Here is a 14,786-nt window from a genome sequence, read left to right as displayed (position 1 = left end):
ATTCATGATGGGCAACATTATTACACATTTCTGACCAGTTCCTGCTCATGTTAAAATACACTGCTTGCAGCAATGGTGCCAGTATGATAGATGATTGCTTGGATTTTAATCAGCTCATTCAAAGTGCAGACACATCAGAGAGGATTGTGAGCTGAGGAATTTTAATTAATTCTTCATGTTCCTTGAGAAGGGCTTTCTGTCATCAAAGAACTGATGGCACAATGTGGATTAAAGGCAGTAACCAGTGAAGAGCAGTAGATGTGGTTCAGCCTGTTAATGGTATCATTGCAGTATTTAGGTGAACATCAATTTTTTCTCACATGTGAGCTATTAAGCCACACTGTAGCACAGTATTTGACAGCAGAGTGAAACAGTTCTAAGTAAGAACATCATAGTGTTGTAGCTCTTCCACCACATGAGGTACCACTCAGCTTCAGTATGATGTTCTGGTGAGATTTCTGCTTTGCTGCAGTTTTTCCTCTGTGTTTGTTGTAGGACAAGGTTATATCAAGAGTTACTTGTAGATATTTTTTGAAATCTTGGTGGTGGAGGACTTGACCAGTAAAGGTAACATGAGGTAATGGAGGGGTATTATGTGAAGCAGCAACAATTGAGAAAGTTGTTGGGACCCTGTCTTTGCAGTAGTTTAATTTTGCAAATGCACTTCTATGGTTAACAGGTTTGTAAGGAAAGAATTTAATCTGAAAGTAGACGTGAGTAAATTATGAGGTGTTACTGTGTATAAAGAAAGGTTGATTTCTTGTTCATTTGGTGCTCTGCAGCTTGTAGGAACTGTAAATATACCATGTCATTAATTAATTGTTGGCCAAAAGCTGCTTTGTGGTAGTATTTTATTTCACTGGATTTGTTTTGGGCATTGCTCATCATCACTGGCATCTGTATTACATAAAAGTTACATATTTCTTACAATAAGTTACGTACAGTGTATATTGGAGAGTTTTACATAGCTGTGATTTTTCAGTTCATTGTAATTCAACTTGCCTTATATGTAATATTCTCTAGTATATCCCAGTAACAATATTTTGTAATATTCATGCAACAATATGATTACATGATTTATATACAAAATTTAATCAGCATAAGGAATTTTTTATGAAAGAATTGCAGTTGTCATTAGCAATTGCTGTACACGCAAAGATTACTTTTGGTATACGTCACAGAATGTATATGACGCCACTAGTATTTCACTAGTATTTTGCTTATCTTTGTTAGCAGAAAAAAGAAACATGTTTTCATGAAAGTATACTAGTGAAATTTTCAAAGATTTTTTGTGGTTTTTAGAGCAGCCTGTTCATTTAAAATAATGTCAGGATGTTTTTTACATCACTGTGAAAGTTTCTATTTCTTCCAAAATATTTAGTAAAGTTGCCTTTCAGCAATGTGTAGCAAGATTCAGCCCTCTAGCTATGGCCAGAAATGCTTTATAGCCATGTATATTGCAAAAGTCTCCCCATCAAATGTCCTCCACTGCTGTTGCTGAATAGACAGGCTATTCGAAAATAAACCCAGAGGCTGCCAGCTTGTGGAGATGTACTGTTGCAATGGAGTGCCCACAGTGATTTGGATTGTATCAAGTATCAAAGCAATGGTGGTGCCAGAAACAGAGTGTCTGAAATGAATTTTGGTCTTGAAATGAATTTTGAGCACCATGAGTCCAAGGAACGTTTTTGCTTCCAGATGTGTTTTTGCTTGTCAGCAGTTTATTTGTTGGTTTTGAACCTCAGCTAAATGTGGCAAGTGTTGCCTATAATAATGTAACATTCTGAGAAATATTCAGAGGCCTAGAAACTGTACCTCCTCCTTGGCAAATACACATTTTTCCCAATTGACCATGACCCCATGGCACTCCAGCCTTTTGAACAGTGGATGTAAGTGCCTGAAGTGTTCATCTTTTGTTTTAGAAAGTAGCAACATATCATCCATGTAACAGAAAATGAATGAAAACCCCTGTAGCACTTCATGCATGAAACAATCTGAAGTCTGGGCAGCATTTCATAGTCAGAAAGGCAATGTATTATGTTAGAAGAGCCTAAAGGGAGTATCCATCACAGTTCTATACTTATCATTTCTAGAAATGGGGATCTGTGAGAAACCTTTTGCACAATCTATTACACTGTAAAATCAAACATCCACCACACTGTTGTTAAAGCTGGCAATGTTGAGAACTGAGTATCTGTCCAGAATGGTGTGAGTGTTTAAGCCCATTTAATTGCTGCACATTCTCCATGAACCATCCTTCTTCTTTACCATTTGCAGAGGTGATGCCCACACACTGTGAGACTATGTAATTTATCAGTAGGTAACTGCTGAGGTGTGGCAGCAACAAGTTGCCCTATTATTATCTGGATATGGTGCTGAGCGGAGTGACTTATTTTGCTCTTCACCAGTACAGGATCTATTAACACTGGGAATTCTCACAGCAGCTGCTGGTCGAGGTCATCATCCACCTTTGCCTCGGCCATGATGGTAGTAGTAGGAGAAACCACATGGTAGAAGTCTCATAAGCATTACAATAACTCAAGTGTTTTGTTAAATTCATTTTGTGTAGTGGGCACAGTACTCTTTAGTTCAACATTGCTGTCTTGTAACACCTTTATAGTGAACTATTCTTTAGCACATAGTACATCGACTTCACATATCTTTGCTTTAAGTACCTTGAATGTCTTCCTGAACTCTGAAGCTTCCATGAGTTCATGCGATGTAGAATGTGAGGTCTTCTCATGTAATCCACACATGTGCATTCTGCATTCAGACAGTTTTGACATTAAGTATTCTGCTTTCAGTATGGAAGAAGTGGACAGCCCAGAAATCTTCACTCAATACATATCAGTGGCATCACCCAAAATGTGGCCCAATGTGTTAGAGAGGAGAGGAGAGAGGGCAATGGTTTAGCAGTTCCAGCATCACAGAAAAATAACAGAGAAAATTGGTCTCCAAAATCAGGATTCTCATATCTGCAATAATAAATGTTCAAGTAGAGTGGAAGATGTCATCCAGCACTGAAGTCAGCTCCTTCTTCCCAAATGTCTCAGTTGCCAAATTGTTAAAAGCAGTGAGAAGTAGAACTATTGTATATGAGCAGCACTTGTCCAGCCTCTTTGGCTATAGACTTACCTTGGGTCCAATATTGATTAAGAATATATCATTGTATTTCCGGTCCTTTGTAAATAATATAGGTGGGCCTGCAGCTGCCGACAATGTTGCATTTCTGGTGCACATGAGGTGCTTTGAGTGTCCTGGATGAGTGCATTCCCTTACTGGCATTCCTGGCATGTGTCCAGGTAGAGGTATGGTTCGTGCCCTGTCTTGCTGCCTCATCAAAGCATCTGTGGTCCCAACGCCATTTTAAATCTTGTTTTCTACTATTACAGCCTTCATAATTCTCCTGTAATTATAGCCTGGCATTCAGCCTTGCTAACTCATTCAGCAGTTGACTCATAGATGGTTCTGTCTGTGGTGCTTGCATTTGGCGAAGCAATGTGCAAGTGTAGGCTTCCCATTGCTACAAGTGTGTTAGTGCATGGTTCAGAGCCTCCCGCCACACATGTTACTGTCTATATACACAATAGTGATAGCACCGTCCTTGCATGTCATAAACAGGGAACTGCATGAAGGTGGACATAACAGCTCTAATATTTTGTGGCAATCTTCATAGCCAAAAGATCTCCTAAGGTTGCTCAGACAGGAGCTAATTTCCTGCCAGCGTGTGCAGTGAATGCAGAACCACTGTAGCAAGCATCACTTCCAATAATTATACGTGACCACGAATCAGGTGGTAATACAAAATGTTAGAGCACTGCCTCTTTAAGACCAGAATATTATTGGTGATGGAAAACGTGGTCCAATTGCTTGATAATAACCAAATCCAGATGTGCTGTAACCAGTGTAAATTGTTCTGCATCCAACACCAGTGCATTTTAAGATGGCTTCCACATGGGTAAGCCACAACTCAGCTTTTGTGAGCCAAATGATATTTTTCCTGTTGCCACTGCCTGTGTTGTTGTAATGCAGTGTAGCTGGTGGTGCACAATGTTGCTAGCTGAAATCAAACTCTGGAGCTCCTCTGTCACTGCTGTGTTAGTGATGGAATCCACTGTTCTGTGTGCACATACAGAAAATAAGTTTGAAAACCATTCAAAATGGAGTCACCACTGTGGAAACAGTTGATTCCATTTCAAATACATGCACAGTTTATAAGCAATTCACACTTTATTTGTGTTAAATAACTTCTCAGTGAGTAAAATACTTTGACCTCACAAAAAAACATGAACCACACACCAGTACGAAAGAACATGACATAAAAAGACAATTCTGCAGAAATCTTGACCTTCACAGATGAATTATTATTTTAATGTTTGCATTCAGCCTGTGTTGACTCTGTCTGTCAAGGTCACTGCAAAGTGAGAGCTGACTGCCAGTTTCAAAGATGACTGTAGACATCAGTGATGAAGTTCATACACACTAATAAATAATTATCTGTCTCAGAGACAGGAGAACATTTTAGTTTAAAATTGTTGTGCACCGTAAAATTTTCTCAGATACAAATATTTCTATGATGATTCATTTTTCCACTACAACCTTTATTTGTCTGAACTTTGTTTAATGAACCTGTCTGGAATAATAATAGGGCACATTATCGTTTGGTTTACTTATACCGTTTATCGTTTCTTTCATGGTACTGTTCATGATACAATAACATAGAGCTTCCATTTATGAATACTGGCACTTTTACTTTCTTATTTAACCACATGCATACATTTAATCAAGTTGTATGCCATTGTTCTTCAAAGTTCTTGTAATATTTCAAAACTCTGTTCAGGGTTACAACATATCTTCATTTTTATGATTTTTGTCTAGATTATCTTTGGGCACTTATATTTCTACTTTGCACTAAATGATGGTCAGCACCACAATTTATAAACCGCAGACTGCTCTTACATAAAAGGCAAGTATACCTGTTGACCCCAAGTAGCGGAAACCAGCTGTCCATTCCCAGCATGAATAACATTGTTAATAGTATCAATAAAGTACATACAATGTTACATTAATGATACTTCATTGTTCCTGCTCTTAACAATAAATTCCAAATGTCACTGAATAAAAATGTATAGTTCTAGATGTGCAAATACAATATGGAAGTTTGCACTACTTTGGAACAATATTTATCAGAAAAGGCCCTGAGTTCGAGACATAGTCCAGCACACTGTTTTAATTTGCCAGGAAATTTTATATCAGCACACACTCCACTGCACACTGAAAATTTCATTCTGGAAATATTTCTCAGGTTAATTCATTCAGTAAATGAGGTCAAAAATGGTAATAGATGACTGCTTCCTCTAAAAGCAGTGAAAGGTTTTTGACAATTTTTTTTAACTGTGGTGAGTTGCCTTGTATTGTCTTGTCTTATGTGATTCCCGAGCTCAATGTAGAAGTCTAGCTAACTCATTATTACTAGGCTTGTACAAATATTATTGCACATCTTTACAAGACTTTACTGTTTGTAGATAATACCATATTGTCATTCTATCTTGCTAAAATAATTTACATTATATTATAGAGGATGACACTACTGCTGATAGTAAGTTAAACAATAAAAAAGGAAGGTACCTGTTTTAGTTGATATTTTCCTTGCCTCTTAAGAGGGAACTAAATTGATAAGTGTCAAAAAGGGAAAAATCCAAAGATGCCTTTCATGCATGTATGAAACTGAAATATTTTCATTAATTATATATCAGGTAGTTTCCAGTCTTTGCTCTTCTTGTGCTATGTCATGATGACAATATACGGGGTGATTCAGCTAATCTGTTTACCTCAAATATTTCTGGCACTGTTTAAGATACCAAAATTCTGTTTTTGTCCCTGTGAATTGTGGGAAAGTCCCCACTAAATGACATGTAGTCTCTTTTTGTACCTATATTAATTACAGATATATTGGCATCAACTCAAATTTTGCAAATTGAACTTTGGTAATTTCTACTGCTTGTATCGTAGTTCTAAAAATAATGAATTCTATAGTATTTCACTCTTGAAAAAGCCAACTACTAGTTTTTGAAAAATTATAAATTTTTTGTAGGATTTGTCTACATATATTTTGAACTGAAGCTTATTACTGTATTATGATGAAGCTCATGATTTCATGCTCAAATAATGAAATATTTCATACTGGATAGGGAGGAAACAGAGTCTTGCACCTCTGTGATATCTGGTTCAATGAATCACAAAGGAAATGTAGCTTTCATTCTGTCTGTGACATTCACATGTAATGAGTGCAGGTTAGTTTGAAACAATAAATGTCTTTCATAAAAAGAAAAAGTAAATATGTATTTTTTTTAATGGAGAATGATGAAGGAATGCAAAGAGCACAGTTGAGTTTCATACACAAAATTATCCTGACAAGCCAAACAAGAATGACATTTCAGAAAATGTACAAAAAATTGTTATTGGTAGGGTACCAGAATGCTACATAAAGGGTAAGGAATGAACAGAATGAATGAAATAGATTTTCTGGCAGCTGCTGCTTCTAATCCACATGTTAGCTCCAGAGAAATTGTACTTACCTCTGGAATAAGTTATCCCAGCATTGTTCACATTTTGCATACAAAGGCCTTCCATCTGTATTATGTGTCACTCCATCGATGATTAACCAGTGGGGCTCCAGAAGACACATGGAAGTCTGTCACTTGGTTCTGATGGAACATCAGGACAATGATATTTTTCTTCAGAGAATTCTCTTTACTGATCACAGAAAGCTAAATGTAAGAAACATGATTTATTAGGCAGCTGAGAATGCACATTGGCTGAGTCAGATCATAGGCAGTGGAGTGCGAACACTTATTTTGGGATTATTGGAGAAGTGCTGATGACTCTCCTGGAGGAAGTAACATTTGAGATATGTAGAAATGTGTGGTACCAACATGATGAGTATAAATTTCACTACTCACTTGTGGCTAGTGAAGTTCTCACCCACCTTCTTCCTGGTCACTTGATAGGATGTGAAGGTATTATCAGTGGGCCTGCACATTCACCCAATTTCATGATACTCAACTATTTTCTCTGTTGTAAACTCAAAGATGAAGTCAATGCACAAGTTCTCATGACCCAAAAGGATTTAAAACATCAAACTGTTCTAGCATATGCAGTGGTACCAAAAGAATCTCTTCAGCATGTCCAAAAGTCCTTGCAATAGTGGCTGCAAATGTATCTTTCAGTAGACAGTGGTCATTCCAAACACTTGACAACATAAATGGAATTTTAAGTAAGTGTGATTTCCTTCTTGCTGATGATGTAATTGTATATTGTAAGTGTGTATCTTGACATTAAATTGGTAATGTGAAGGTACAATTTAACAATCTTTGTACCTCGGTTCCCTGTTATTCAATTTCTGACATGCACCCTTCTTACAAAGCTCTACCAGAAATGAGAGCAGAACTGTTACTGTAGTTAAGTGGTGTATCATCGGTAGATACCACACCCTTAGCCTTCCAGTTGGTGTGTCAGTCTAACAGCATGTGGGCAAGTGTGATTTGCCCCATCAGCCATATACAGCAGTTCCGTAGAGCAACACAATCTTCCACATGAGACAGCAACTGATTTCATGTTCAAAGTAGAAAATCTGGAGTTCTAAACATTGGTTTCTCTAACAATTTAATTGGATTTTGAACTGTTAAGCACTGTTGAATTCATCTCATTTAGAACTATGATACTAGCAGCAGAAAATACTATAGTTCCATTTGCAAAAGCAATGGTGGTACTGATATCTCCATAATTATATGAAAAGAGACTATATGTCATTCATTCATTCATTGAGGACTCTTTCATCATTTATTTGGTTGAAAGCAGAATTACAGTATGTTAAGCAGTCCAGGAAATATCTGATGTGAACAGCTTAGCTGAATCACACTGTACAGCTCTAAAGGCTTGTGAATGGTTGTTCCAAAATAACTTGTGACCTACTGCATGTTACTGAAATATTTATTTCTTGAAGTGTTTGTGCCACTGCTTTAGCAGTCTATCCCAGTTCTACAGAATTATTTCTTTAAAGTTGTCATTCTTCTTCTCTCAAGAATTACACACAAATGCCTATTGCTGCACTCACCTCTGAGTTGTTAATCTGATACTTCTTTTCCCTGCTGGCATATAGTTTAAAACTAGTTTGGACAGCCTGCTGTTCCCACTCATTGGATGTGGCTTATCTATTTTTTCTTGAAGTTTTCTCAGTATACTCGGTACCTAATGTTTCACGATTGCAGCCAGTTCTCCTTTACTTCCAAGTGTGATACTTCAACTGGGTACCTGCCAGTCATTTTATGTGAGGCAGCAAAAGACAGTGATGATAATAAGAATAATACTATTCACACTACCTGAGGACACAGACAGTGTCACTGATGAATGTGAAAACTTCACCTCACTATGGCTTTCAGCTTATTCTGTCATCAGCACTGAAAGCAGTTACTGTAAATGATAGGATTCCATGTGTTATTGATTCCACAGCTACTGTGGTGGATAATAAGGTTTTCTGCTATGCACATCAGTGTGAAAGCTGTAATAATGATGTCTCATAATTATGTTACAGTAAACATAATTCTTTTTTCTCATATTCCATTGCAAGTCCAGTGGAAATACAGTGCTCAGCAACAGCATTCCTGATACCTTTCAACAGGCAAGTGCAGCATTGGTGTTCACAGCACACAGCTCTTCCATAGTGCATGTTGCCTGACCTATATAAGCATATCAAACTGCAGTGGTATTTTATAAACTCCCATCTTCGACAGCAGTAAATCCTCCATTTACAATTATAGAATGTATGAATCCTTAAATGGTAGGCACAAAATCACTTTGAATTTCTGGAGAACTCTGGCTCTCTTAATAAAATCTTTGACAAGGTATGGAATGAAAGTTTTTTAAGTTTGTTGGCAAACTGTCCTTCATATCCAACAGCTGGCTTTTAGCTTTGACTGATAGCGAATGGAATATTTATTTTCTCAGGATACTGTTTTTAAGTAAGTAAACTCCTCAGGTAAAATAACTGAATCAGAAGCACTATATGCTTTATCCACAAGTGGTTCAAGTGCAGCCATAGTCTGTGATGGGTCATAACAACTTGTAGACTGACTGTAAATACAAATAAATATCATGGGTTTATGATAAACTGAATGCAAAGTGTCCAGTTGAAATATTGTACTTGGAAGTATACAATGACCAGCTTGAAGCCAGAAACTTCATTAAGCACTTCGAGATTATTACAACTTTTTGATTCAGTATTTGGTCCACCCCAGGCTTCTTACATTACACTAAGTCTCCTTTTTTCTCTTAAAGTCAATTCTCCTTTTCTTAAGTTAATTTCATTTCTCTCATTTGTCTTATGTCATTTGCCCTTCTCTTAAGTTAAGTTTATAATTTTAAATTATATGTACAAAGTCTGATTATTTATGTATGTGACAGTATATGTTTCTGTTTCTGTGACATTCAGTTCAGCTGAGCAATGTAATTCAGCTTCTGAAGAAGACAAAAAAGAGATATAAAAATAAATTTCATAGTTTACAGCCATATGTGTTTGATTTTTCAAGATTTCAACAACCGCAAACAATATTTTTTTTTCCTTTCAGTATTAATAACACTAACAAAACATATTTTTTGTTGAAGGATGAAAGTTGCAATTTCTTTTCTGGAGATGAGAGGCATGTGGTATGTGAGGATCTTGCTGTTCTGGAGTGGATTCAGAATAAAACTGAAGCTGTTATGATTCTGAGCATGGAAGACAAACCATGCCCAGCAGAAGTGTGACTTGATGACCAATAGCAGTGTTTTGAAGGTAATACGTAGTATTCCTTTCATTCATGTAAGAAATGAGGCAACATGAATTTAAATTTCCTCACCCCTTCACTAAGGTTCTGTAATTTTGTTTGAAAACTACAATAACAAAAAAATCACATATTTTAGAATTTGACAATATGGTACAGTAATGAACAAGATAGCCCAACTAAAGCTCAGTGTTGTATAATGCATCTTCATAGTTCACAGTAAAGACAGTGCACTAACAATAAAATGAAAGGAAATTGCAGACTGAATATGGAGGATGAGATTATTTTGGTACTGTTGCTGAACACCCAAAGTGTACACAATGAGGGCCTGTATCCATTTCCGTGCAGGAATTTAATACAAGTTGTTACTCAATTCAATTCATTAAGTACATGTTCAAATTGAACAATACTATGCAGTGAGAGCTGAAAGAACTCCAAGATACAAAGTAAGGGAATTCCTTCCTTCCTTTCTGGTACATTCGTCTAGTGTCAGGTCAGGACTGGTATGGGGGCTTTTCCAGTTTCATGAAGAGTCAACAAAGTTGTATGTGTGCTTTTATTACCACTGGGTCAGCACTCCCAAAGGTATTTTAAATCCACTGCCAGCTCCTTCCCCTTCACCTTGATCCTCCCTCCCTCTTCGCTCCCCATAACCTCCCCATGTACCTGTCTATGTATAGTGAATTCTGCATGACCAAATGTAGCAAATGTTTTGTGGGTCATCTGACTGAGGCTGGATATGAGAACCATCATGGTATTTACTGAAATGGATGTGGAAAACCACCTAAAAGTAACATCCAGGCTGGTCAGCACACCACTCCTATGGTTAATATGTGAGGCAGATTAGATTCAGGGCCCACGTGGCTCCCCATGTCCAAAAAGTGGGTGATTTAATGTGCTCAGTCATCCAAATGGATAAAGTAGCCGAATTATCAAGATACAAAATATGTGTTGAAAATTTTGGTTAGTCACCTGCTCATTGCAGTAATCAACTACTTGCTGCTCACTTTGTGAATACTGATAATTTCTCTATCATCACCACATATAAGTGTTACCACGTACCAGTGAATATTTTTCTTACAGTTGAACACTTCATTCAAAATCTAATGCTTAATGATCATTCTTGTGCATCAATCTCTGTTTAAACTAACCATATATCATATCTGTGTATTAAAATTGCACATGCTAAAAAATCAGTTGTTTCTCCATCATAAGAGGTGTCATCCTAGCACCATACTTGCTAACACCATGAGTCCTTAAGTCTTTATAATGGATGAAGGTAGTCTGAAGTACATTTGTACATCTATTTTCAAAACTTTTTGCGTATATGGCTGGAGAAATTTTACTGCAAAACATTCTAATACTAGATGGATATTCCTTTCCTAACACAGTAATAACATCAACTGACAAACTTTTTTTCCAAAACTGTAATGCTCCTAACCCCTTTCTGGAATGATATTTGCTATGTGTCAAATATAATGTCCATATCACATCTCCGAGGGTAGCCTCACATCATCTACTAAACCATAAAGCATATATGTCAGTAATTTAGGGAAACAATTATAGACCTAAATCAGAATAATCAAATGGGGATTAGAGATTTTCTCCTCTGGAATACTAGGCCTTTATTATACCTTTATTATACCTAGTGTATAGTACTGTTTCATTTTTATATTTTTCAAAGAAGCTATTTCATGTGGTAAGAAAATAGTACTACACTGTTCACTAATTTGTCAACATTAGTAGAAATTTGAAACTCTCTCCTTCCAAACTGAACTGCATTACACAGTCCCAATAAAAATATTTTAAAATAAGCAAACAATAGCTTTAAAATTTATGGGGAAGTAATTCAGAAAGAGATGAAAAATTTGAACTAAAAAGTAAAACTCACTAGGATATTCAGATTGTCAGCTGGTTTATAATTTATGAACTGTGAGACACTTTAGCATCTTATGATCTACATTATATATTTTTTGTAATCATAACTTTGCATTTCAACATTTGTTTGAACAATATGTCTTTCCTCATACCTGCCATCTTGGTAATTTTTGTTTCAGGCTTCCATATGCAAGTGTTGGTGGCATAACCTGTTGCTGAGATATAACCTCCCAGATAATAATTAGGGAATATCAATGATGTAGAGTTTGTTAGAAGTATATTCATGGCATAATACCTGCCAGAAGTTACACACTTTGATAATCTACTTAATGTTACCTGACTTATTCACTTACAGGTACATAACAATGCAGTATCAAGAATTTATTTAATATGGAATGTAACAGGTCTGGAAGAATGTGTATTAAAAATTCAGACTTGAGTTTAAATCTGCTGTGACATTAACATGGGAAGGAATCTATATCATTCATAAGTTAAAAGGAAAATTATGATATGTGCTTGGATGTACCCTTAAACTTTGTGAAATAACTCTCCTGTTGCTATACTGTGCTGGTGTATTCTGATATATCACTACTGATAGACAAACTATTGAAAAATTTCTACTCATTTTGCATTCAAAAACATAATTTATTACTCCCTTCATACAGAAACATAGAATTTTCATCAGAATAAAATCTATGAAGGAGAAGTTCTTGTTGATTCTGTGATTAAAATATACCATATTTCATTTCTCCTCTCAACTTTTCTATTCTGTAAAGTCAGTTCTGTAACTTCACTAACGCAATCCGAAGTTTAAATATTATGATTGATAAAGATCCTTAGAGAATAATACCATCATTTAACTGACTTTCAGTAATATATTACACAGTACACTTATGGTGAAATAGAAATATGTGTTTAATTAGTGGCTCTTGCTGTGCAAATGTTGTAAGTGTTGTTGAAATTTACATGAAAATAATGTTACAGTAATTACAACATTAAGAACTACTAATGTCATGATGTGATACTCTTCAATAATGTATTTTTGTATACAGATAGATATATACTAAAATATATGAACCAAGTTCAAATACTTCACAGCAAACTGATTTGAATATAAAACTCATGAAGTTCTCAGCCTAATAATTCTGTTTGATATAGAAATAGGAAGCAAGAGGAGTGAAGTTCAGTAACAACATACAACATTAATATTGGTGCTCAAGCATTTTAAAACTCTGCTACACAGAGTTCAAAAAGGTGAAAGTGGAATTTTTGTGGGCATTAATAGGAATTTTAAAATGAAGAAGAATGAAATAACATTATTTTTGTATTTTCATCTTAATCAAGACATTAAAATACTAATAACAAACATTTTCATACAAATATTGATTCTGTTACGATCTTGTGAAGAAAGGAAGTACCAGTATAATGTATTTGGAGGAAACCACTATCTGTTGCTGGCATTACTTGAAAGAGTTTCCATATAAAACTCAGGGAAAAGACTTGTGATTACAGTTTCTATGTTATTTGACACTATGCTTGACTGAGGAAATTACTCTATTTCACCTTCTGTACTGATAAAAATCCTATTGCTGTGTTTTTAGTTCATTTACTGATAAATATATATTTACGATACATTTTCTGAAAAATAATACAATCATTTTCGAAATCCAAAAATAGTGAAAACCATTTGGTGTCTGATACATATATCAGATGAGAATTAAAGGTCAAGATAAAACATATAAATTTCTTATTATGCTATTCTTCTCACTTTTGTAAACTGATAATTATATTCAAAATGAAATTTAAGCCATAGAGTTTGAGTTGTGTCACTGTAATGGTAAAAGCTTAGAGTGGATATAGTGCATTACCAAACTACTGGGAGTACCAAATGCTTATCATATAACTGACTTGGTTGAGAATCTGAATCTTAAAAATCACATCAGCAGAAAGTGAACAATAGTTAGATCTACAGCTAGGTCAGTTCCTTTTTCACTTGTCAACTGAGGCCTCAACTACTAACAATGTTAAAGTCTGTCAGTGTGAAGAGGTGATTGTCTGTGATCAGGGTATAGCATAAAAAGCATAACTAATAATATCTCCTGTTTTTAGAAAGAAGGTTATTATCATGAGGTGAAAGTATTTTATTAATCAAGGGGCAATTCTGATTGGCCTCTGTGGCTATTTGTTTTTACCTCCACTCTGCTCCTTGTAAGTTTTATTGGCTTGCACGTCAGACTGTCCGTGCAATAGTTCATCTCATATATTAATAATTACCTGTGACATTAAATGTGTGGACTACTCATGTAACTTTGCAAATGTAAACTACCTGCAGTTGCATAAAAATTTAATAACAACTGGTCAATTCACAATATTTTTAAGCACTTTTGCTCTAAGTGCTCAGAATGTACCGAAATAAAAACATATGAACAAATTGCAAGTAACTATTATGTTTGACTTCTCTTTTTCTCCATGACCTCACCCTAGAATTATCAATTAATATAGATTATAGGCACAAAGAGGAAGAGAGAGAGAGAGAACACACTCATCCGGAAGAGTAGGAATCACTCTTCATGAATGTTTAGTCATTCAATTCTAATATTAATTGTTTGAAAATTAAAGCCTCGCATATACATACCACTGTATCGCTACAACTATAAAAATAATTGGTTTTTAGCCTTAAAAGACTGCTAAAATTTACAGGAAAGTTCTATAACTGGAAACTATGATAGTTATGTTGTACGAAACTACTTTTGGCATGGTTGACATGGGGAAATGTGGTTACAGCTCACCTGAGTAGATGATAAATGTCTAACATTATCATCAGCAGAATAGTGTAAACCATCAAAAATATACTATGGGAAACTTAAAATTATTACAGAGGTTTTACATATTGTGAGAAAAATAGTGAGTTATCTTGAAAACTCTTAAGTTTACATCGGAATATGAAAATAAATGTTAGTCATATTTGATTCTGGACATTATTACAGACATGACTGATATGAGGAGCAATAACAGTTTGCAGCCTAGGTAACACTTGTCAAGGGATCACTGAGGTTCATGGAGGTGCTGCTTCAATTTTTTCTCAAA

General features: G+C 35.5%; 1 protein-coding gene across 1 annotated transcript in view; it reads left to right on the top strand.

The window, feature by feature from the left end:
• Positions 1–14,140, top strand: part of LOC124722880 (vacuolar protein sorting-associated protein 13A-like) — a 752,258-nt gene extending 738,118 nt beyond the window's left edge. The window contains exons 65-66 of the mRNA XM_047248017.1: positions 9,664–9,832; positions 11,879–14,140. Coding sequence (XP_047103973.1) covers positions 9,664–9,804 — 141 coding nt within the window. The 3' untranslated portion in view covers positions 9,805–9,832; positions 11,879–14,140. The remainder of the gene's footprint in view (positions 1–9,663; positions 9,833–11,878) is intronic.
• Positions 14,141–14,786: the final 646 nt, after the last annotated feature.

This window comes from Schistocerca piceifrons, chromosome X (assembly GCF_021461385.2).
Source record: "Schistocerca piceifrons isolate TAMUIC-IGC-003096 chromosome X, iqSchPice1.1, whole genome shotgun sequence".
Taxonomy (NCBI): Eukaryota; Metazoa; Arthropoda; class Insecta; order Orthoptera; family Acrididae; genus Schistocerca; species Schistocerca piceifrons.
This window is presented reverse-complemented; position numbering and strand designations above follow the sequence as displayed.